Here is a 25,100-nt window from a genome sequence, read left to right on the forward strand (position 1 = left end):
TAAATGCCTCAAAAAATGGTATCATTTTATTACACATCACCACCATGCTTCTCAGTCTTGAATTCCAGACTCCTTAACTTTAAAAACTGCCAGTGTTCTTGTGGAATTCCTTAACAGTCCAAGTCATGTCTCTTAAGCAACCGGTTTCCATGCTGGCCAAGCACAAGACAAGAGCCCCACCCAGCGGCCCCTTCTTCATTCAAGGCGTTGGGAGCGGTGAACTCCCGCACCTCTCCAAAGGGCGCACACCCTGCCAGGCTGCCACGGCGCTTCTCAGAACACCAAGGGACGTCAGCTCCCTGGTTTCAATCGGGTAGTTTATTTCCCCAAAAAAGTGAGACTTCATGTCTGAAGGGGACAAGCCCCAACAACACAGGTCACCACAGATGATGGTCACTTCTGAAATGTTAGGAGCCTCTTGTTTCCAGACACCATTGCAACAGCCTTCTACAGATACCGCTTGTATTATGTATTGTCTCTCGTGCTATCAGCAGCCTCCGAGGAACAATCTGGCAGAGAGCGCTGCATATGAACCTGGGACAGCGGTGTTCCATGTTCTCCAAGAAATAATCAGGCTATGTAGTCAAATGCTTGTGAGCCACCTGTAGTCGGTAGTGGGGCTGCTCAGCAGTATTGCTGTTAAATAGTGTGCAAACAACAAGTTTCAGGGAAAAAATACTATAATTTAAGTGAATCTATGCATTAACAGTCATTTATATTTTAAAAAAGCAAATCATGCAACGTGAGGCATCTCCTCATATTACTTGATTGCACAGCTCCAAGTATTACGCAATCCAGCACTTACAAATCTAAGCCCATATTAAAATGTACACTCATAAACGACTAGAAACGAAGTTAACAAAAAGCAAATCAGCCAGCTTCCCACAGTACCAAGGTGTCAGCCGCTCCCTTCAGCACTGGGGGCCGCTGCTCGGAAACCTCTTGATGACCAAGGCAACTTTCACATTGCTTACGAGATAAAAAGCTGAAAGAGTCAAAACGCACTTCAAATGGGTAATTTCCCATCTGCTGGTCCCGAAGTGCTCCAGGCCACAGAGCACACTGCAGCACCCTCGTTTCAAGACAAACGCCCTGATTTTCAGACGGGATGGATGCACAGGCGGCACGCTGGGCTCAGCTGGTAGAAGCTGTGTGGCTGTGCCAGGTGCAGAGCTGCAGCAGAGCGCGCGGGCTGCCCTGCCAGCCCCGAGGCCCCTGCCTGCACAGCACCGAGCAGCCCGTGCTCCCTCGCAGACTACGAGCCCTACGGCACTCAGCACTCACCAGGCTCACGGGGCAGCCTTCCCACACCTCAGTGAATGCCCCGGCACACGGCTTCAGGTCTCTGTTCCCGCGGCAGAGCACGGCTCACCTCAGCTGTCACCTGGAACCATAGCACCAAGGGAAACTTTAAACAGCAGCTTAACTTGCGGAGCTCTCCCTGCTTCCACCTCACGCACAGCCTCAGGAGGCCACCGAGGCTTAAGCAGCACCAGGCTGAGCTTCCGTGAATTTCGGTCTCAAAGGCTGGACTGGATCGGTGGACACCTCCTTTGCCCGAGAGGTAAGCTGCCCCGGGGTCACCCAGCCCTCTCCCCAGCCGGCCCACGCATTGTTTTTGCGAAACAGTTATTCCAGCTTGCTCATGCTGCTCTGCTTTCTATGGTTTACCCAGGGCAAAGGGTTATCTCCCAATCTTTTCATGCGTGATGTAACAACGTGTTCAAGGAAGATCACAGACTAAATTCTCCCAGGTGCCTTACAAGGCAACAGTCACAGGGCTGTGGCAGCAGAACAAGAGAGCCCAGCTTTAGTTAGTTGAACCAAAGGACCATTCTAAAAAAACATAGAAATAAAAAAAAAAAAAAAAAGGCACCCCCTCCAACACAAATGGCAGTTGTATAAAAAGCAGGAATAAACACTGTACACCCTTACTTTGGAAAGAACTGGCATGATGGGGATCCCTCTAAAGGGTTTTAGGTGCTTAATTGCCTCTGCAACAAACTCAAGCACTCAGCATTCCTGAGTCTGCAAAGGAAAGCGCAGATTTAATAATAAAATGTTCTTTTACAAGTCAGCTGTAATCAAATGCTGACAGGTCTCTGAGCTAAAGCCTGTTTTCAACAGTAGCATGGACAGCGTCCCACTGTTACCACTACATTTTACACTCCGCAGGAAGCACTTTTCCTTTTGTCCTGTGGCATTACTCAGGCACGGCACAGCCCCAGAGCCTAATACCGCTTTCCTCGAGCTCTTCCCACCCGTCTGCAAGGCAGGGCGCGCTGGCTCGGCCCACAGCCTCATCCTCGGCACGCTGCAGGACGTCTGTCTGCCGTGACACCACAGAACCAGTTCGTGTTTCTCGTCTCTTCCCGTCAGACAACCGCAAGCCCCCGGTGCCCAGCCCAAGAATCAAGCTGTGTGCACAGCCGAAGCACACATCTGGCTGGGGACCGGTCAGAAAGAAACCGCCACGGCCATGGCTGCAGACTTCCTCCTTTACCTTGGACGCATTCCTGCTTGCTCTTGGTTACTTGTGGAATAAGTCACCTTCCAGATTTACAGCACCATACACTGGAGAACTGCACGAGTCTCGGGTACTGCCAGCCATAGCAGGAGCTCTACAGGTGCCTATGACAAACAAAAGAAATCATTTATCTTGTGCCCAGGGGCCTCTGAAAGGGCCCAGGGCCAAACTGCAGCAAAGAACAGGACTGCTAGTCGCCAGGCGATCCTGCCAGCAGCCCGTTTCAGCCAGGCTTCCGCTGCAAACCCTGCTCCAGGAGCCGCGCAGGCCCGGGGGCTCTGCGGAAGGTGGATTCCCACCAGGACACCGGGCCAGCTTACCAGAGACCAACGACACAGCGGTGTTCTCTCTGTGCGGCCAAGACCAGCAACTGTAGGATTAATCAAGGCGATTATATTGTTACTCTATGATAAGCACAGGGCTTCTGCTCCCACCTGTCCTTGCTTAAAAAGCAAATGCTCTCCCCTCCTTTCTTCACAAGTAGGAAAGGTGTGAGGGACTCTCAAGGAGAAGGAGGTATCAGGTGCTTTGTGCCACTACAACTTCAACAGTGACCAGGGATACCAAGATTATTTTGGTTGACATTAAAGCATCAGATTAGCCAGCCTGTTCCTAAAAAGAATAGTCTACCCCTAAATTCCACACTCAGTGGAAAAAGTGAGAAGTGAATGCTCAATAGAGCCCTAAGGCTGCAGAAGCCAATTAGAACAACAACAAAACCCACCACAACACACATGCACACAACCAAAACTGTTCAACCTGTGGCCAACCTGGGAAATCCAGGAGCTGCACAGCAAGGACCGCTCTCGGAAGGATCAGTGCGTCAGCATGAGACCCATCTTCAGTACGCCATGACAGCGCTGCCCCGGGCCGCAGAGCCAGCGCACCCTGTGCCCTCCCCAGCGCCCTCACCACGCAGGACCGGCTGTAGGGCCCGTTCTGCCACGCGTCTCAAATGCTTGCTTACACCAAGCACAACACAGGGCTATCTTCTGGCTTCGGAGTTACTGCTGGGCTTGCCCACCTCGCTGCCTCACCCAAGCTCCCTGCGTGCTGCGCCACCACGGCGGGCTGGCAAGCTCCGGGGACCTCGCCTGCTCCGTGTCCTGTGCAGGGAGCCTCACAGCGTACACAGCAGGGGAGAAAAGGAGGATGTGAGCCTTGAACCAGTACTGCAGTGTGCTCTCTTTGCACCAAAGAGATCGCGTAAACCGCTGTAGCTCACCAGAGAGCCACAATGGAAAGCACTACCATGGAAACTAGCAGCAAACGAGCCTGGCATTCAAAAACACATGGAAGATTTTCGTCTTAGGTTGGGACTGGCCAAACAGGAACATATGCAGCTCCACAGTTTGGCAATCTATTCACATAGCAAGTAAATTAAGAAACTGGCAGCCCCAACAGGGGTGGAGGTGAGCTGCAAAGAGCCCAGGGCACGACCTTCCCCTCCACAGCTCCCTCGGTTAGCCACCCTGTAACACACACTGAGCTCTGGAGCCTTTCAACACGCGGGGCTGGGATAAACAGCCTCGCTTCTTTCCATCTTTCCTTTTCACCTTGGGACAGCTCCGACTCTGTCTGGTAAGCCCCAAAGCTCTCAACAACCTTGGAATGGCTCTTCGCTTGAGTCACGTCCTGTGCTGCAATGCCCTGGGTGTGCAGCCATGCTCTGCTAGGAGGTGGGCACCCCAATCACTGCCGCTGCGAAGCGACAAGGTGAAGCTGTCTCAATGTAAGGTATTTTCTCCCCGGCAGCGGCAGCGGAGCCGCGGGTGCACCTGCCTGCACGCGGCAGCGCAGACGGCGGGGAGGCGGCCCAGGGAGCAGCACGCGTGCACTGACACCCGCTGGTCCTCAGCTGGCCAGGACCCACACAGACTGGCCAGACTTTCACAGCACAGAACATTCAGAGAATCCCTCTGCATAACAAAACCAAAAGCCAATGCCCACGTACTAAGACGTTACAGGAAAGGGAACTATACGACAGCAAAAACTGAAACCATAATTAGCTGTTACAATTACCGAGCAGTAACTATGTTGTGTGTGGCTACAGAACAATAACCCCGTTTGGAGTCACTGTCTGGCTACACGCTGTGCTCGACGCTGCAGGCACGCTTCTCCCAGCAACAGTTCAGCACCCAACACCTCCTTCTAAAGCCCAGGCAGAACACGGTAAAATCTCCAGGGGGCTCAGCAGGCACTGCAGGGCAGGAGGGGTTTCTGAAAGCCCGGGGTCTTCACCGCACAGGCTCACACACACAGTCCTTCGCAAACCTAAGCAAGGCTGAGGAAACACACCGACAGTTTGCACTGACGGTGTCGAGCAGGTTAGATGACATCCCCGATAACAAAAGCACACAGAGTTAGATCCTATCACACACAGTCCTCCAGCAAGAGTAAAGGATGGTCCTGGACTGCGCTAGGTTAGGTGCAGTGCAAGAAAACATTGAAAAGAACCACGTTAACAAAGGCTGATTTTTTCTTCTAAGATGGTAAGGAGAGTGCTAGTGGGCTCTCAGCAAGGAAAGAATACTGTCGGCTTCTAAAGGCTGAGAAACCTTTGCCTACATCCAACCAGCAGCTGCACTGACGGGAAAGAACGAGCAATTGTTCCTGGACCGGGAGAAAAAAAAACAACCAGCTTTCCCAAATCATTCTGGAAAACAAACCCAACAGTAAGTCCTATAAAAACAAATCTCAAGTAAACGCAATGAGAATGTAGCTCTTTTTGCTACAGCCCGAGCTGGTAGCCAACCTCTACTCGAGCTGATGGGGAACTGCCCCGGTCACGATTACACCACGTTATCTGTGGCAAACAAAAAGAAGAAAAATCTTCAGCAAGAAGTGCTCGGTGTGTCCCTTGACAGAGTTCCCACCTGAGACCGTCAAATACTGAGATATAACCACCTTGATCCCAGAGGGCCAAATTCCATGAAGATGTCAAGCAAAGCCATCAAGTAACGGAAAATGAACCCGCATCAACCACTGACTGCAGGCGAGTCACAACCGCCTTGTCAACCTCAGTAACGCCTGACCATACCCAGTCCTCACTGGCAGAGCGTCTGAGCAAAGAGCTCTGACGGACGTGGATCTGCAAATACTGTAGCAATGCATTCTCAGAAACAAAGGCGATTTGTCTCCACATTATTTACATTCACAGTATATCTTTCCTCTTATTATCTTAAAAATCCTGGTTCTACCATCCTAAAGTAATCTTTTCCAAAGGCAGCCATAGCCTGGTTCTGCCCCTCATGAGGTCACTTCTGCTGGAACACAATCTGCTGAGAAACAGAAAAGCCTCAAAATCAACTTTCTTGCTAAAGGGAAGCTTGGACAAATGTTCTCTTCAAGAAGCTGTGCTTTATGTTAAACATCTCATGTCTCCAGCTACCACCACGGGCTTTTAAAAACAAGTACACTTCTTCTCAAACCCGGGACAAGTAAAATACAAAGAAGGAAAAAGAAAAAACCACAGAGCTCGTACCCAAAGCACGATACAAACACCTCATATGGTATGACTGTCAGAGCAAACCTCCACCGTGACCCCTTTCATTAAACATTTACAGACAGCTCATCCGCCTATCTGCATCCCAGGCAAACAACGTGAAGTTTGCGGTCAGACGTGTTCAGCTGGACTGCAGGTCAGCTCCCCTTTCATCCCACCGAGCAGCCGTCACGAGACAGAGGAGAGAGGCTCTGAACAGCTACCAGCTTTGGCGTCCAAAATCACACTTCTCTGAGTACTTTCTGAGCTCGTTCTCCTAACTGAGAGATGCTACTAATAACAACGACAAAACTAAACACACCACCAAACAAAACACACACAGTAACGTGATGGGCTCCTCTTCGACAACATGCTGCATACCAAGAAACACCCCAACCTTCCTCCTCACCCCACACGTGCTTTAGCTGAGGCAGAGCTCCAGCAGCCAGCTTTGCCCAGCGCAGCCATCGGCACCTCGAGTGGCCTGGGGAAAACGCGCCCGTGGTACCTCAGGCTCCCCAGGCAAAACCTGGGCCCACACATTGCTTTAACCAAAATAACCATGCCAGCAAAAGACACGGGACAAAAGGGCCTGCCGGATTTGTAATGGTCATCTGCATTCTGTCATCTGTGTTTATTTGGCAGAGGAAAAAAAGTTAATCCGCAGATGCTCCTCAAGGCAGCTCTTACTCTGTAACTGTATCAGGGTGTACACATCGGACCCTACCACCACTGGAGCATTCAGTCCCTTTAAAACTGCTTCTTCCTGCTTTCACAACCCTTTAGTGGCAGCGTTGTCCCCTCATCTCCAGCATCCAGACACGGAACTGACACGGCAGCGTGACCATCGCCACCATACACCCACAGCACGTCTCCTTAGCCCCATCGGCCGCCACCCACAAGGAGCAAAACACCCAACACCTCCCTTGGTAAGCGGCCCAGGGCACACAAACCTTCTACACAGGCAGAGAGAGGAGGGAGAAAAGCAAGGGCTCCAGGGGACGGGCCAGCAGCACTGGCTATTCCAGCTGCGCAGGGCCGGGATCACCCCAAACCGCACCGTCCCCGCTGCCTTCTGTGGAGTACGGCATGTAAACTTATACATCGCAATCTCTCTTCAGGCCTGTCTTTAAGTGGCAGGTCCCACTTTTTTGTACGGTTTTCAACTACAGAAAAGCAGCTCATTTTTTATGTGCCTCTTCTTTAGCAACAACGAAGAACCTCACCGCTCACCAGGCCTTTCAGCATTGGACTTCCAAACCTGGAAGTAAAATTCCATCAATTTCCTTCTAACATCTATAAACCCACTTAGTTTAGTCTGTGCTTGACTCTCTCATTCAGCGTGTTACGTGACGTGCTCTGCTCTATTCAGGTCACTGCCCATTCCCACTCCTCGCTCAGTCCTTTCAAGTGAGGAATTCAGTCCAGTCCAAAGCAACAGTCCAAGTTCAAAAAAGATTCTGTCCAAGGTCGAGCAATAAACAATCCACTCCATGCTCTCTCCGTTCTGTCTAAGGGGCAGCAATACTGCTATTTGTCATGTACTGTCACATTAGCAATGGCAAACTTAGTAACTCCTGAATTTAAGTTTCAAAAAAACCTGATGTAGATTTAAAAACCAGTTTTCAAGCTCAGCTTTGTTGCTGTAATAAAATATCATAGTCCCTTAACAAACATATAAAACATCTCTTAACTAGCAGAATGCAAGTTTGACTGGTGATTTGTATAGGTAGTATGGAGATGCTACACTTGCTTACTTGACTGTACCGCTTCACTGCTCCTCAGAACACCTTCAGTGCATTAAAGTAACTTGTTCCTAAATTATTTACTTTCCCCATTTCTAGTTTAAGAGTCATATAATGTTCCACATGCACAATAAAAATACCTATGAATCCTGTCACTTCTGACACAACTAGCTCCTCCCCCCCGAAACAGCCAACCCAGTCACGATGGTCTGCAACACCAGCTCCAAGACACAGAGCGCAGGCTCCCGAGGCCAAAGGATCTCCAAAAGTAACACAACAAGCAAGCTGACATTTGTTCCATAGAAGCGTAAGATCACACCAGTAAAAAGTTGTGCGTGGCCTAAATCAGTGCTAAGAACTGCCGGCCCACAAGCTGCGAATATGCCAGCCATCACAGGCCTCTCTAAAAAGCTAACCACCTTCGTTTCGGCCGCCGAAGGACAAAAACCCCAGCACCCTGTGGATGCGATTCTCCCGCCGCATCACTTGTGAAAGCAGAGGCGAGCTGATGAAACGCAGCAGTTTGGTGCAAACAATGTCCACAACACAGCGGCTGGTGCGGAGACGAACGCGGGTCTGCCTGACTGCGACGGCACAGCCTCGCCAGCCCCGCCGCTGCGTGCGAGCCACCAGCCTCTTCTCCCAAGGCTCTGCATGGACTGTGCGTGCTACAGAGATCTTAATGGGCTCCACTTAGCAACAGCCTACCTCAAGCCAGCCCACAAATATCCCCATCTCCGCGGATCAGAGCACACTTATTTCTGTAAGGACAGAAAGCCTCTCCTCTCCATCTCCATTTGTGACCTGTTCGTCACCTGGATTCCTGTGAAACTTTTCTGAAATGAGGCTTCAATAATGAACACGAGCCAAAGATTTAGTCCAGGGCACCCCGTTCTGTCTCTCAGCCTGCCAGACAAGCACGACGACAGAAGCCGTATCAATCAGAAGAGAATCAGCTCTGCCACCTGACTCTATCCCTCCCAACACGTGCCTGCCTCCCCAGCTCGGGGGATCGCACTGGAGCACCTTCAGCGAGCTTCCTTTGTCGCTCTCTGTGATATCAGTACACCACTCGTCTCTTTACATCAAAATCAATCTTTACATCTCCTCTTCCAGGGCTCTTCAATTGGTATTCTGTCTCCATTGCCAGAGAGAAAAGCTTGGAGAAATCGTATTAGTAGAACTCTTAAGTGCAGTCACCTTTTTCCGTATCATTTGACAACTCCCATGCAACTATTTCCCGTTTTGCTTTTCTGAGATGTGCATCTTTTTGGAGCACCGAGCATTTTTTACAGAGACCACATCCTGGTTCCCGCTGGGGTTCTGCCTCATTCAGGGAAGAAGTTACACTCTCACCATTCATTATCAGTTTACATCTTGCTTTTCATTTCAGGTATACCTACACGTTAATTATGCCAAGGTTCATAACAAAATTTCTTTCCCTTACCATCTGTCTCAACTCCCTCTCTTTAAAAAACTGCTAAGAAATCCCCTGTAGCTGTTGCCATCCTCCAGCCATCACACAGCAGCTAAAGGGTTACAAATCCAGGAAAGCCCCTTAGGGCAGCCCTGCTCTCAGCAGCAGGTGCTGCGGAGTCAGCTCACAACAGCAGCTCAGAGCACACGCTGCCAGCAGCCACAGCTGGAACTTCCCAATGCGAACGCCTCTGCTTGCACTGCAGCCCAAGGCTGATCGTATCAACAGTCCGCAGTCCCCTGAAAAATGAAATCAAAACCGAACCTGCACAGTCCTAACAGCCACCGTTTAAACAGTACTGTGGTCTCGCAAATGGTCACATAGGTAGAGCGCTAAAAACCAAGGGTGAGGGTTCCGCTGGGGGTCACGCCAGCTCCCAAACTGACGGCGTCCGCGCAAAAGCACACGAAAGATGCACATCGTCTAATGCACGGCTTTTTCATGTGAGTGGGTGTGCTGCAGTCGAGGCTTTCTGGTAGATAAGAAAAGCCAGTTGCTTTTATAGAGTCCTACCACATTATCCAGTGTATTATAAGTGAAATACACTTGCAGCTCATTAAGTGAATGGTATGTGTAACAACTGTTTTCTAGCGATACAGCAGGAAGGCAGGATGTTGCAACAAAACCGTGCCAGTAACATTAGCTGCTAGGCTTTCTTGCCTAGAAATCCATATGCCGAGTTGGCCACAGGAGGGAAGAACAGAATAAACAAAGCCTTCTTCCAAAGCAAATAAAAGGAAAAAAATACATATATGAGACACTTTTGCATGGAGTAATGCTTGAAAAACCATCAAATGACTGACCTCATTCAATGAACACAATGCTCCCCTACAGGCAGACTGAAGATTTAGAGTAGAACATACTAACCAACAAAAATCTCCAAAACGTAACACCCCGAAATCAAGAATCAGAATTGGAAATTGGTACTTACAGGAAGAGGCTGAGAATTCTGATATCTACATCTAATTTCAAGACTTTAAGTACTCCCTAGCCAAAGACAAGACCATTCAATGGACATACTGCGCCAGCCAGCAAGAAACGTTGTGTGACAGACCCAATGACCTCGTCCTGCGCAGAAATGCCCCCCGAGATTCTGAAGTCCAGCTACCCAAGACGGGTCAGTACGATACCGGGCAGTAATTTAGCGTAAGTACACAGGGGAGATGACAGAGCGGCGCAGGTACCACCATCCGACACACACGCTGTTGGAAGTGAAATGCAAAGGGTTCAGTCCATAGGTAGCAACATGACAGACGCAGAAGAATAAACAGGTTATACTCCAGTGCTATGGACAAGCAGATTAAGGCAAAACCAAAAAACCTCTCAAAGCCAGCAGAACAACTGCACAGACAGAGAAGATGACTGACAAGAAGTAGCAAAGGATGGTTCTGCAGAGGGACTTGGACAGACACAGAACAGGCACGGAGACCTTCAGTCCATGCTCCACAACACGCAGGCGGAGCCGCTGCATTTTCAGCAATGCTCCCTGACCCCGTGCCTGCACGACTCCAGCTGCACTGGAAAGGCAGTCCAGAAGCACCCTTAACGGCAGTATTTAAAGTCAGAAGTGCACCCAGATGCTGGAGACGTCCGCCTCCGAGAGCAACGGGCAAGTGCAGAAGATCAATAAAACATCAAACTTAGCTGCATTATCCCTTGGAGTGTATCCTGGGTGAACGGCCCTGGGAACAAAAGGCAGTTTTAAGGCAGAAAAAGTAATGACTCATCTCTGGCACAGACAAATTCTATCAGCCCCACTGGATGCACAGACTAACTATGTGTCATTAAAAGATCTCACAAGAACCCAATACTTACATGAGCTAAATAACTACAAACATGAGCAAGATTCTGGCAACATAATTGGAACACTTAGCAGATACAAAGAACTTGTAGGGTGCACAACGCCAAAGCATCTTAGCATGACCAAAGGCCAGTGGTGTCCACACTGACAGGCTGAACAGGACCAGAAGCCACAAGCAGCAGGCCCGTGATCCACCGCACCACAAGCATCCTCTGAGGAACAGGCTTGTGCACAAGTCACGCTGACGTTCACCAAGGATGGAGTATCTTGGCAGCTAAGACCTCAAACTGCAAGATCAATATGTGCTCCACACCTGAATGTGTAAGAACAGGAGGGGCACAAACTAGCCACTAAAGAAATCAATTTGAAGTGAATGTACAGTAGCACAAGGCCAGCTGAAAACAGAGAGTGCCTGAGGAAAGGAGGGCTCAGTCTCAAGCAATCTCAGAAAGCTCTCGAAGGCACAGAACTGCTCAACCCCACAGAACAGTTGTGTTCCTGTGTCACAACACATGGCAAGCCCACCATCCCGAAACAAGAATGCTTCAAGTGCACTGCATCACCAATGGCAGGCAAAACAGGCCCTAAAAGCTCCAGCATCCTACCAGGCGGTGTCAGACTGCGGCCACAGCACGCTGCAAGAGACGCCACTGACACGGACCTCGCTTCAACGACAGGATGCCTTTCCCCAAAACAAAGCAGAGGTGGCACAGAGACTGTTGACAGGGTCAAGGACACATGGAGCACCTACGCAACTATGCTGGACCATTGCGGCAAATCCTCATGAGGCAAGCAGCGGAGCGGGTCAGGAACGGATATCTGAAATGCAAAACGCTGTTTCTCTGTGCCAGCGGGTGTTCCCAGCGCAGCACAGGCAGGACCACGGGCAGCCCCGCGCTCTGCCGTAACAACGCAGTCAATGACCTGGGGCCACGGTCCACAGCTCAGGGGCTGCGGGTAAAGGCCACCAGCCAGCCCCGCGGCGGACAAAGCCAGCCGTGCGGCCGGACCTCACCAGACAGCAACAGCTGTCCTTTCAGGAGACCGGCCGAGGCAAACCTGAACAGAACTAGGAACGAAAGAGCACAGTCGGCACACACGCGGACACCGCTAAAGCCAGGAGGAACCGGGAACAGCCCCAGCAATCAGGCTGGCTAACACGGGAGAACCGCTCAGAAAAGAGGACTAGAAAACCAAAGACGCCCAGCTGGAACAGAGATGGAAGCCACATCCTCCAGGAGGCTGCAGACTACCGACAGTTTGGCTTGAACAAGTCTGTTAATACTCGTACAGGATCACGGGTTTAGTAGCTATTAAAAGACAAGTTGCGACAACTTAGAAATTGGAGAGAAAAGCACAAAATACATTAGTACTTCTCACTATCTGCAGTCAGGCCTGACAGGTCAGTGCCTGAATATCGCTATCACCCGGCCACACCAGGATTAGCGTTATCCACACGCTAATGTTCACTCACGGAACAGAAACAGCTGGTGGCTGCATGAAGACCTTCTGGTGTCGAAATCCCTCCCATTAGCTCTGCCTTTTCTAGTCTTCCACTTAATCCAACCAGGCTCACTTTATTCCCTTCCCTCCAGAGACCAAGATTTACCTCATCCGCTGGAGTATTTATCAATCAGTTTAATGGCAAAGCAAGGAAGTGACGTCTTCAGGCTTTACCTTCTCCAAAGCCATTCAGTGCTCAAACGCTACTGCTCTTGCAGGGGGCTCCGCACCGAGAGCTGAGCATGCCGTGACCCCGTGTGGCAGGATCTGTCGTAGCCTCGCTGCCACCACTGGCTACAGGACGGAGCGCGGGACCGTATTTGGTCTAAGTTTGCTCTCCTTACAAACAGCGAGTTTTCGGTGGCCATGTTCTTCAGTGAACTAACCTCAACACAATTGGCATTGCACACAGCTTTCGAATAGCTTTTAAAACAACTAAGTAATTGCCACTGGCCACGATCTGCGCCAGTGACCCCTTGTGTGAGGGCATGGAAACATCCACTGAAAAACCTCTAACCAGGGCTTTCTCCATTCTTAATTCCTAATAGAACACCCCAGACCTATAGAAGAGAACTTCAGTATTAACTAACTAATCCTTCCTGCCTTCTGAAGACACAGGGAGATACCGTATCTTAAAAGATTAAAAGATTGAGCTAAAGAGTGATTTACTCGAGGTCACGCACTGAGTCTACACAGCGAAAACAACCTTGAAGCTGCTATACCTAGTTATGCTGAAATCCCTTGGCAACAGCAATCACATATTGTTCTTTCCTAAGATATAACTTAATTGTTACTACATATATGCTTCTTGGTCTGTGCTTAACAGTACATGGCAAATTTCTCACAAATAGACTCCTGGAGTCTGTACTTACTGGAAAAAGAACCAAAGAAGCTCCAAACCCATCACATTTGATATGCAATTCGTTATGAAGTCTGCTTACATAAGCAGAAAACAGTAGAAATAGATAACTGGCATAAAGTCATAGAAAACTAAGTTCTACCAACAAAACTGATTGCTGTTCTGAGAAGCATTTGTATTAAGAGACCTTAAAAAATACTACAAAGAAAACAACTACAGCAACTGAAAATATGATGAGGCAATATTGAGTTCATTGCTTACACGTGTACTTGCACAGCAATTAAAACACTACCAGTCACCATCTGAATCTGTGTTCTAACTGGAAAGAACACCACCTCTACACCGATTCTGTTGCCCCAACTGTGATGACACTCGATCAGAAGCAGCATTTCCAGCCAGTTCCATCGAAGCATCTCTTACCCAGGGGAGAAGAAAGGGACACCGCACAGACTGAAAACCCCTCACCCCCGAACAGCAGACAGTTCAGAAACACGGACCCAGCACACCGATCCCGCATTGCAGCAGGCTGCCAGCAGACTGAAGCCAAGAACGAGATACCGACAGATCGGAGAGCGGAGGCGCTGCTAGCGCTGCGAGGCTCCAGCTGCCGCGCGGGCACAGCGGCCTAAGGACATCTCCGCTTCTGGGGCTGCTGCATTCGTCCCACACGCAAACAACCGCAGCTTCACGTACGTCAGCCCCCCGAGCTCCCGAGCCCCGAGTGGCCGGGGGCGGGCAGGGAGCCTGCTTGCTTTCTGCTTTTTTCTCCACGGCAATTAAAAACGTTCTAATAATTGGTCATGACTTTGCTCCTTCAACCCAAACTTGGCAGTCAGATTCTGTAAGGCTTTCTGGAACGAGACGCAGATAACCTGCCACAGAGTTTGTGTGCTCTGTGAAGGGTTTAAAATGAAGTCTTTATTAGAACTCAGACTTGTTTACCCCTGAAATGAGCACTGTCACTCCAATTGCTGTAATTAAATCCACCATTTTGACAGCAAAACTGTAGCAATAATTGCACTGTTGGTCAAACTAAGTTCTTACTGTTCAGACTGTTGCCAAGAATGTTTTAAAGGCTTCTACTATGTGTTTCAAGTAAATCTGAACTGAACCATCATCTGTTCCACCTGACCTCATTTCTGGAGCAGAGATGTTAAAATCTTTCCTCTCGCTAGGCCACCCTGAAGTCCAAACCAAGATCTTCTACCCTGCTACTGCCACGCTCCTTTATTGACACAAATATCATGCAAAACACTTCTACTGATAAGCTATACATACGATAGAGTTCCGTAATCCTGTGTCTCTATCACATAAGCTCATTTCCCATACATAAGAAACTGTGAAGCCAGTTGCAGTGTTTCAATCACCCTAGAGAACTTGTATACCAAATACACCAAGAACACATAATCTTAACTTCATCCGTTGTACTGCTACTACGTACCAGCCATCTACCGCATTATTTCCTTTACGAGACAAGGGAGCCAACACTATGAAAGCACTGAAAGTCTTTCCAATCACTTTTATTGTTCAGTCAGTGAGAGAACGCCAGCACAATTCCAACCACAAAGGAAAATACTTCATCGCACATTAGCAGGTAACACAGGCACCACAGTAAGCTAGAAAATGCTTTACAGTAACATTTTTGCATTCAAAAGCCAGCTGTGCAATCATTCAGAAGCGTTTAAAGCAGAACAAAGCAGTTCATAAAACACATTCAGACGTGTACCCTGTGTAGTTTATATTTTCTGCACCTGAAGCTCAAGTGGCTCAGTTAATAACCAAGATGCACCAGAGCAGCAGCTGCCCCGCCAAGGGCTCCCGTTCTCACAGAGGATGAGAAAGCACAGCCTGCTTCAAATCCTGCAGGTCCCGGGTGAGCGCCCAGGAGGCCCCGTGAACGCGAACAAAAGCAGGAAGCCAGCTCTGACGTCCACACTGCGATTAAGGAAACGTTTGGAAACATGTCATTTACAGATGGAGGCCATTTGCAAAATCTTCCTCTTCCCTCTATGGCAACCACCAAGCAAACACTCCTCTGCAGGAAAAGAGGAACTGTGGACAACCACCATCAGCTCTGGTTTATTGAGAGGTTAAAAAAAAGGCAACAACAAACCCGCACAAACCCCATGCTAGAGAATGGAAAGCCTCTAATATCCTCGTTTGCAGTGCACTATGAAAACAGATAGAAAAACTAATTGGATATCTACACAATTTAAGCCACATTTGAGTTTGTTTCAATTCAGTGTATTCTGCAAAGAGCATCGAAATTGTCAGATGACATTTTTCAATAGCTTCCAATATAAAACTCCAGGTTTTATCAAAACTTCCTCACCAGCAAAAATGGTTATTACTTTTCTCTTCCTCATAGCAATGAGACATCTATTACGCATCAGTTCCACTAACAACACTGAAGAGATCTAAAAAACACTACCTGATTGAAATTAAATAGCTACTGGGCACTAAATACATTTTAAAAATTACAATAATGTACTCGAGACAATCTTACTGGTCTGATTAGAAACAGGCGCAATATTTGGGAACTCTCGGAATTCCGGAACCTTTGAAGTTGTGTGTGTTCTTTATGTAAGATTGAACAGACCTAGTGGTTTATTTAGTATGTCCCTCACACCTGAGCCAGGGCTGAGCCCTGTAAGAGCAGAGGCTGGACTTGAGGCTTTGCCAGCACAGATGTTTGGAACAGTGGCGCTCAGCCTGTGCTTCAAAGAGGATTATAAGGTGCTCAAAAATTCTTTGACCTGCAAAAAGAAACAAATATTGTCAAACAAAGTATTTACCATCAGAAATACATAGCAAGAATATTTACCTCTCTACTGCTTTATGATTTACTACAAGCTACAGAAACTGGAACTGACAGGAATAAACTCAGAGCCAGCTACGCCATTTCTGGTCCAAGAAAACATTGTCAACCACAGTAGCTGTAATCTAGCAAATGCAGAGAGAGGCGCATTGGAATGACACTCATTCCTGCCGTTATCCTAAACTACAGCCTCACATCACAAATCAATGACCTCAAAAGCAGGTCTACCCTAAACACGAGGGAGGTAACAAAAGACCTGTCATTTGGAAACACCAAGTCACACCCACAGCCAGAACACCACTCGTGTTTTATGTCAGCGCACAGCCCACTGCATCTAATTAGTACGTTCCTTGGAATCTGAGCTTGGCAAGTAAATAATAAAACAATACCCAGCAAAACCATAGTACTTGGAAAAAAAACCAATACCATAGAACAATGCCTTATGTATGTCAGCTACTGTTGAATTTGATTTCCAGTATTTGAAGAGCAGCTCAAATGACTACAACTACCTAAAATGTAATACTCAAGTTCTGGGTTGAAGTTCAGGACACCTTTTTTAAAATATAACAACCCAGTTGACACAAGGCCCAAGGAATACAGGATCTAGGCACAAAAGTCCTATTTCTCAGTGTCAAAACATCCTAGCAAGTACGCTGGGACAGTCTGAGCTGGGAGCATCGTCCTCTCTGGCCACCCAAGCCAGACCGCTGCATGAAAAGCATCGCTGGTGCTCTTTGGGCAGAGGCTCTCGTATACAAAGCACATCTGTAAACGTTTTGTCCAACTGCTTGATGCGAAACGGAAACAAATCTGGGATCGTATTCTCCAACTGAGACCCTTCCTTTCCTATTCCAGGGCTCACAGAGGTTGAAAAAGAGGTCAAATTCTTTCATGTAGAGAAGGGCAGGGAACACGTAACTGCACCAACACTCAGAAGGTACCATAAGAACGCCACCTGCCACTTCAGAAACTACCAACAGTAACAGTGCATGAAGAACCTGGCACGTAACACAGAGGGCAGAGCGTCAGACTGGTCTGTGAAAGCAAGCAGCACGAGAGATACGGAAGCACGCAGCCCCGGGGGCCACGCTGCCTGCACGCGTACATCAGAGGCCGAAGCACCAGGGACTCCGCTGACACAACACCAAAAGGTTAACGCAGACAACCTGAGAGCTGCGCAGCACTAAGCTCCTGCAAAACCCCTCTGCTGGTGCCTGAGCCTGGCCTTATCTCACGGTGCACATGGGAAGCATCTTCACTCCGCAGCTGTGATGTCCAGTCATTCCATCAATTAACAGGCTTTGAAAGAGCAAATATTGCGAAGGCTGGTTTTAATCAGGTGAACAGTTCTGCTTCTCAGTGGATAAGCCAAGATCAAAGGACAAAGCTGCTTTTCTCATGAGGTAAACAAGTTATTTCCAAGAGCAGAAAGATGCTCACATACCATTCCTAAGGTCTGTGACTCATTTCAAGTACTCAAAAGACAAAATGTCCTCAGCTGAATCCCATGATGACTCCAACACCAAACACCTGAGCAGTTACGGTGTTGATGGTTTGGCCCAGCTTTAAAACTTACATGTAGGTTACAACTTTTGTGCTAAGGATTAGATGTTCTTAATGCGAACAGAAATGTCAATCTTCTTTTTACACCAAATAGACATTTGTTGCTCTGTTCCTTCAAATGAAACTAGAAAATACTTGAGATTTATATTCTGCACTAAGTTCCTAAGCAAAGTGAGATGCTATGTGTGAAAAGCATTCCCTGAAGTTTCAGACCGCTGCTTTTGAGAAGGACTTTGGAGAAGGCTTTAATAAACACGACTGAAAGGAAACACTTCAATGACAGTGCCATTTAATACACAACACCAAAACTAAGCAACATTGCAGCTGGCTATAAGACTGTTCATCATCTGAACACAAGTCCATGAAGGAAATACTTCAGAAGCATGTGAAACACACAGTGAAAGGTATTTTTGGAGCAAAGGATCCCTGTGCCTTAGCTGTACTGCCCGTTACTGTGACAGGCTTACCAGAAGGGAGGACAGCCCATATTCTCTCTCATTTACCTAGAAAAATAACAGCATGGCATTGGCTCACTGTTTTGGATCAAACCTTGGCTGCAGGTTTACTAAACTCATCCTTCCGTTTTCCATTGTGGTGGTTTTGTACTGAATTTCACAGCACCTGGGATGGCAATTCTGCCATCGATTTGCACTGTAGGTTTAACACACACGTAAAGACGACCCCAGACCCCACTCAGACATGCACAGCCTTCCTCTGCCCCAGCAGCCACCCTCCTCCTCTCCTGCCCCGGTCACACTTCCACAATACCTGCACTGTGTCAGAAGCAGGACGTGGCACATCACAGTTCTTTTAAACAGTACAGGGATTATTTAGACAATACATTTGCAAACAAAGCTACTAGTGAAATTCTTCTCAAATAAGCCTGGAGGTACTTCCTTCCCTGATTTTTATTTTTTAAATGGAAAACTCATGTTGGAAATAGCATGAAGAAACACAGGTTCTGCGTCCAGTCTGACATCAAAGAACGCTACACTTGGAAATGCAAGAAGTACCCGGAATTTATTTCAACATGCCAGCAATTAACCTAAATCATCAGCTTGTTCTGCTTGCCAAATTTTACCTTTTCAGTCATGTGATCGTATCTGTCCTTTTTGCCTTTGAAGTCTTCATTACCATCTAACGTTAAAATAGGTATTTCCCGGAGATATTCAAAATCCGTTCTGTATTGGGACAGGAACAAAGGAAACATTACTAGCTGAACAAAAGCAAGCATCATGTAAGTCTCCATCAGCATCCTTGTTGTTAAGAACCCCATGAGAAGAACTCTGTCTATACACTACAGCCGGAATTTCCAGCGTCGCTCCGAGGATGCGTTACTGACTCCTGACCATTCTGTCCCCCAGCACCTCACGATAAACTGAACTGCTATTCAGAGCTCGATGTGAAGAGGACTCACGGCACATTGCACATCCTAGCAGTAATTAATTCCATGTAAAGCCACTACTACTAGGGAAGCGTAAACAGAAATATGGCTGGAATTTAACTTCACGTATCATAGGAAAAGCTGAAGTTTCATTGGTGGAACAAGCAGAATGGAACACCCTTACAAAGACACACACTCTTTAGGTAACCATTAAACAAAGCCTACCGCAGTGTCCTGTGCTGAAGCCAACTTTCGTGTTTGTAGTGAAGTTTCTCCAGATATTCAATGGGAATTTCCTGTTCTTCATCTCTTCCACGCAAGTAAATCCTATTTAAGCATTTCTACATGCAAAAGATTAAAAACAAAATAAAAGGGTTTTTTTGCAGACCTACAGAGAGAAAAAAGCTAAATGCTGCTCTCAATGTCAAATATGACACTTTACCCAAGACAAATATTCAACTCGCTTAACTTCCTTAGGAGCACAGAAACACGACATCGCGTTCAGCCACGGAGCCCACTGGCTACACACAAAATAAAAGGATCCACGGGAAAGGCACAGCACTACTTCGCCACAACAAGGAAAGGCCTCAAACAAACTCGTTATTAACAAAAGGGGAGTCACTGTATTGTGTAAAAGAGCACAGAAATACATGGCATTATAGAGGACATTTCAAAAATCTTATTCAATATTTCTGGCTCTTAGGAACTCAGTTTTCAAATGTAATCTTTCATTGGTTTCTGTTCTGAACACACATCCGAAGCCTCAATGACAAGTCAGTTAGAACTGATTAAAAATGGTTTACTTTCTAATTTAAATATACGTTCTTGACTTAAAAGAAGGGAAAAATAACCCTCAACAGTGAACCTAGTAAAAAGCTTTAATAGAAATTCTAGTATTGTTTACAACAATAACAAAGATGAAAGCAGGAAAGCTGGAAGTATGGAAGCGGCCCGTAAGTTAGTTACCGCAATTAGGGCTCTTTTAAACTCTTGGTTTTTCTCTCGTTCACGTGTCTCGCTCAAGAGAGCTATTACGTTGTTATCTCCTTTTCAAACATATTTGATGCCCGAACATCAAAGCATTGTGCAGAAGCATCGCACACCGTAATTGCACGCGTCTGGCGCAGCTCCACTGCTCCAGGTGCAAGGGCTTCACACAACCCCAACCAGCTTTGACATGAACCACAAATTGTTACATTTGTCAGAGCCACGTTCCTATAGCTGCTTTGTACTTTCGGTTTTTTTAGTGCCAGTGGCATTTTCTGCTTTGCTCATTATATATCCCTTTCTTATAATTCAAAAATCATTATCATCACATTTTATTTAAAAGTGCACAGGCTACATTTGAAAGAAGGTTCTTATTTTAATTATTTCCAGACTGTATTAGCCATACTCCAGTACTAAGGTCTTCAGGCAACAGTACCATGGGAGCTGAGCGCTCGTCAGCAGGACGCTCACAGTGACAGCCCAGCTCAAGGCCCTGAGAAGGTAACGTTTCAAGGAGAATTTCTCAGCTGTTTCCTTGCCCGAGACATTCAAAGCAACTCCTACAACATACAGTGATACACAATGACACACAGTTGTCACCTTACTGCAACTGCCTGCAAGCATGTTATTATTTCATAATTAAAACAAGCCTAGAATCATAGCTAAAGCCTGCAATTTTTTAGGAAAAATAAAATAATATGGGAACACAGTCCAAGATCACATTTACAGGCAGGGCACAGACTCGCGTTCTCTCTGTGGTCATCAGTTTTCACCCCTCACCTCAGGAGTGGCTCTGAGATAAATGATCCCATCCAGCGCCAGACTTTGACCGAACTGCTCGTTCATCCAGTCGTGCCAGTCTTGGTAAATAGTCCATTCCGTTTCATTCATGCAATCAGACTCGTATAAATTAGCTGCAAAAATATACCTGTGAACACAATAATTAACTTGGATATGGTTACCACTTCTTTTGCCCAAAGTACTGTGTAGTAACTAGGAAAAGAAGCTGGGCACAGGAATTTTAGAACTTCTTGGACGTACGCTTGCACTGGAAATAAAGAGCTGGCATCCTCATCTGTAACTATGTCCACTGCAGTTGCCCACAGCAGCGTCCACAAAAAGCACTATCGTTTGCAGCTTACATTGCTGTTCAAGAATAATCTCCAAACCACTGAAACGCTGTGGTAATTTATATACAATACATTAGAACACAGTAAACACATCAGGATTATGTGACTGGATTTAGTCATCAAACCTATCCTTCTGAATCCAGAAATGGGGTACGGCAACATGAAACAGCAATATGAAACAGCCAGACCTCTTCCGAGAAACAGGGAAGCAAACAAGACTAAGAGACAAAGAAAGAAATTGCTCATGAGCCTTCCTGCTGCCTACTCTTCTTCTTCCTGTGAAGGGAAACATGCATGCTCAAACAATAAAAAAATACCCACAAAGAACGAAGAGCTACACATACTTAATCAAGTTATACCACAAAAAGAGAAATGCTGTCAACAGCAATGAGACAAAGATAACAAGCCACTTAGAGATGTTTCTGTGATTGTGATAAGGGAGGTAAGGTACAAAACTTATTTTGCTTAGCAGAATTTTGCTTTCACCTCAAGGACTCCAGCCCAACGCACCTGTCGCTGTAGACAGACCGCTCAAAGAAGACCGCAGGATTCTCCGCCTCTCTGAGCTTGCCGTCCAGCGCGCTGAGCTGCGCCCGGATGCGGCTGAGGCACGCGTACGTCTGGAAGGTGAACGACCACCGCTCCGGCTTCTCATACATCATCCGCAGCACGTTTCCACCACTCTTCTGTGATGCAGTCAACTCCTGTTGAAGGTAAACCAGAATGGCTTTACCACGTTAAACATGTTCAGCCTTCATTTCAGGTTTACAATTGCACCATTCACCTTTCAACCCTATCTGTAAGGCACAACATAAATGCAAGTGATGTTATTCCTCCTATGGCACTGAGCCGAAAAAGCAACTTTCTGCCACCTACAATTTCAAAATGCACAAGTACCAAAAAACTGTGGCCACTATTTACAAACTTTAATAGAAAAACCACATCCTCTCAGTACAAAATTCAACAACTCTGTAGAAAAATCCATGTTCCTTTTACTCTAACAAGTGAGAGTTACATTTTAAAGCTGAGCTCCCTTTGTTTTCACATCTATTCATTACAGTTCCTACGGTAACAGCTGCTGATGCAGCATCTTAAGGTATGATGATGCTTTCATCTTAGCTGGGAGGTTCAGAACAGAATCCAGGCCAAAGACCTCGAGGCAGCCCGTGAAGCCTGAAACCAAAAGCTGTGTGCCTCAGTTCTACTAGAAAACGCAGTCTATCAAATATGACTGCTTCTGTCTGCGTCTTTTTGCTACAGTGAGTCCAAATATTGACATATTTTCAAAAATCCAGAGGCAGAGGTCAATGCCTAGGTGATAGCTGTAGGTGATAATAACACACCAATGTTTTGGCTATTGCTGACCACTATTGCTCTCTCCACTGCCCACGCTGCCCCGCAGAATGCTTCTGCAAGGAGGTGAGCAACTGCCTTTCACCACTCCTTTCTTGTCTTCTTCCCTTTCCTCATTCAACTGGCTTCGTACCGATCCATACGCTTCCTGTTCTCTGCTCCACTCTGCTGGGGGGTGAGTTGTTCGCGTGGGCCTCAGCTGCTGGCTGGGGTCAAGCCACCACACTAAACTAAAGGCATCTTCAACTTGTTGGCTTGGCTTTTAAAAGAAAGGACTCTCTATACTCTGGGTTTGTATTGGAATTTACTTTACTAGCCTTCAAACAAATGAGCTGTCTAACTCTGAAAAATCACAGCTGAGCAAGTGGGAAACATTGCTCCTCCACTGAAAGGTCACATTTAATTAATCCAAATGTATTGTACTTCTTCGTCAGACTAAAAAAGAAAACTCTGCTACAGTTGGTCAAAAGCTGCCCACACGGTGACGACTTTGGCCGCCACGCTGCAGCTGGACTGCCAACAGGACTACAGGCAGCTGGTAGGAAAAGCAGCGAGGTAAACGCTTTACGACTTTTTCATTATTTTCTAGACACTTCAGTGAACACTGTCCAGGACACCTGCGCAACCCCCGGCCCTCACCTGCTTAGCTCTCAGCTGCTAAAAGTAACTTAGAACTCTTTTCCATCCCTTTTATACATAAAAGAGAGCACACTTTTACTGCTTTTATACTTTAAATCCCGATGTTGAGTAACATTTATTATATAATACACCAAGCAGACTGGAAAACAGGAACTCAAATACTATGATAAGAATCAGTAAAAACGTTGCTATCACATATATTTTCTACAATACTCAGTTTATCAGATATATCTGTCTTCTAAAATTAGAAGAGCATTTACCTGATTTTAAGAAAAAACGCTTCAGCTGAGGTTCTTTTACCGTACCTCACAATCCTCCTCCGAGCTCTGCTGCACGTTGCACCATCTAGCTACCGGCTCAGGAACCACCTCCCATTCCTCGCCCGCTTGTTTGAGAATATCCACAAAAGTCGATTTCCCTGCAGCTGTAGAAAAAGCATTCAGGAAGAACGGCAGTTAAACAACACTGACAGTGTCATTAATTAACTACTATACAACTCTGGTTCTACGCCCCATAAATGAGTCTCCCACACCCAAGTGCCTTTGACTTGGTGACACGTCTGAATCAGAGGCCACAGGCCATCAACAAGGTTTCTCTTTTTTATCTTGTACCGCACCACACGAATATCAAATTTCACAACGTCAGTCATGACAACCAGGCTGAGCCCACATCAGTTATCTCAATTCTAGAAGCTTACATGTGCAATTAGAACACTAAGTCTTAAGGTTCTAAGATACTTCGTGGCTCAGTTTCAGGCACGAAGTTGCACTCTTCCCAAGTTATTTTAGCGAAAAGCAAGCAACTGTGAAAGAAACACAGAGTGAAAGTGATGGTTTCTGCCATGAATACATGAAGCTGTACTGCATCCTCCAGCACAGAGGTCATTAGTCTGCGGCAACCGAAATAAACAGCTCAGGAAATCTGAAAACACCCAACACAAACCTCAGAGCGGCCAGTGTGCTGGTTAAAGCACCGCAGGCGAGCCGGGGAGGGGCTGCACCCCGCGCCTGCTGCCCTCCGGTCTAGCACAGCCCCGCGCAAAAAAGAATGGGAAAGAAAAGTTGTGAACATTGAAGAGCGCCCAGCTGTCCCGTCCCTCCCAGCGGCGGGCCGGGCTCGCCCCGCTCGGAGCGCCGAGCAGGGCCGGTCGGACACGCTGCACTCACACCGCGGCGGGGAGGGCGGGGGCGCGTCCTACCCACACACACCCAGCGCCCCTGCGGAGGGCTGGGTACATCAAAAACTGTCATCAAACGCGCTTTTTTCTCCTCGCGAATCTCGCCATTTTCACAGCGCTAACTCCCGCGGTGCCAGCGCCGCTGCCGAAGCCGCTGATCGGTGTGTTCGCACAGCACGACTCGCCCGGCTCCCCGGTGGCCCCACCGGACCGCAGCCCCGCGCGCCACACGGCGAGGAGCCGGCGGTGGGCGCGCCCAGGGACGCGGGCAGCGCGGGCGGGGGGAGCGGACCGCCGGGCCGACTCACCGATGTTCCCCTCCACCGCCACCTTCTTGATGCGGCCGCCGCGCCGCCCGCGCTTGGGAGGGGTGGCCATGGCGGCACCAACGGACACAACCGCCCCGCGCGCGCCGCGCTTCGAATCTGGCGCGCGGCACGCTGGGCACGCACGGCGTGCGACGTCACCGGCGGCCTACAGCAGAGCGCGAGGGACACGGTAGGAAAGCGAAGCGCCCCCCGTCCCGCCCGCGGACGGAGCGAGCGGCGAGGCCGGCGGGCGCGCAGCCGGCAGGGCGGCGGGTCGAGCGCGGCGCTGCGGATCCAGGCAGCGCTGCGGCCGCAGCAGCGCATCGATGGGCGGTGCTCTCGGGA

At 47.9% G+C, this 25,100-nt stretch overlaps 1 protein-coding gene across 3 annotated transcripts; it reads right to left on the minus strand.

The window, feature by feature from the left end:
* Window positions 1-1,299: 1,299 nt before the first annotated feature.
* On the minus strand, window positions 1,300-24,825 carry DCK (deoxycytidine kinase; the record flags this gene model as incomplete). Of its 3 annotated transcripts, none has more annotated exons than XR_013922102.1 (8): window positions 1,300-1,384; window positions 2,504-2,631; window positions 18,859-18,958; window positions 19,387-19,502; window positions 20,929-21,076; window positions 21,789-21,982; window positions 23,576-23,694; window positions 24,756-24,825. XR_013922102.1 is itself a non-coding variant. In XM_080344072.1 (7 exons), the coding sequence occupies 7 exons, from the start codon at window positions 24,823-24,825 to the stop codon at window positions 16,126-16,128; spliced, it is 774 nt and encodes a 257-aa protein (XP_080200198.1). In that variant the 3' UTR covers window positions 14,863-16,125. The 3 variants fall into 3 exon arrangements, 1 of the variants encoding a protein (XP_080200198.1); XR_013922103.1 differs by lacking the exons at window positions 1,300-1,384; window positions 2,504-2,631 and adding exons at window positions 14,863-15,331; window positions 16,026-16,152; XM_080344072.1 differs by lacking the exons at window positions 1,300-1,384; window positions 2,504-2,631 and adding an exon at window positions 14,863-16,152.
* Between the last annotated feature and the right edge of the window lie 275 nt (window positions 24,826-25,100).

This window comes from Nesoenas mayeri (genome assembly GCF_963082525.1).
Source record: "Nesoenas mayeri genome assembly, chromosome: 4".
NCBI classification, from domain to species: Eukaryota; Metazoa; Chordata; class Aves; order Columbiformes; family Columbidae; genus Nesoenas; species Nesoenas mayeri.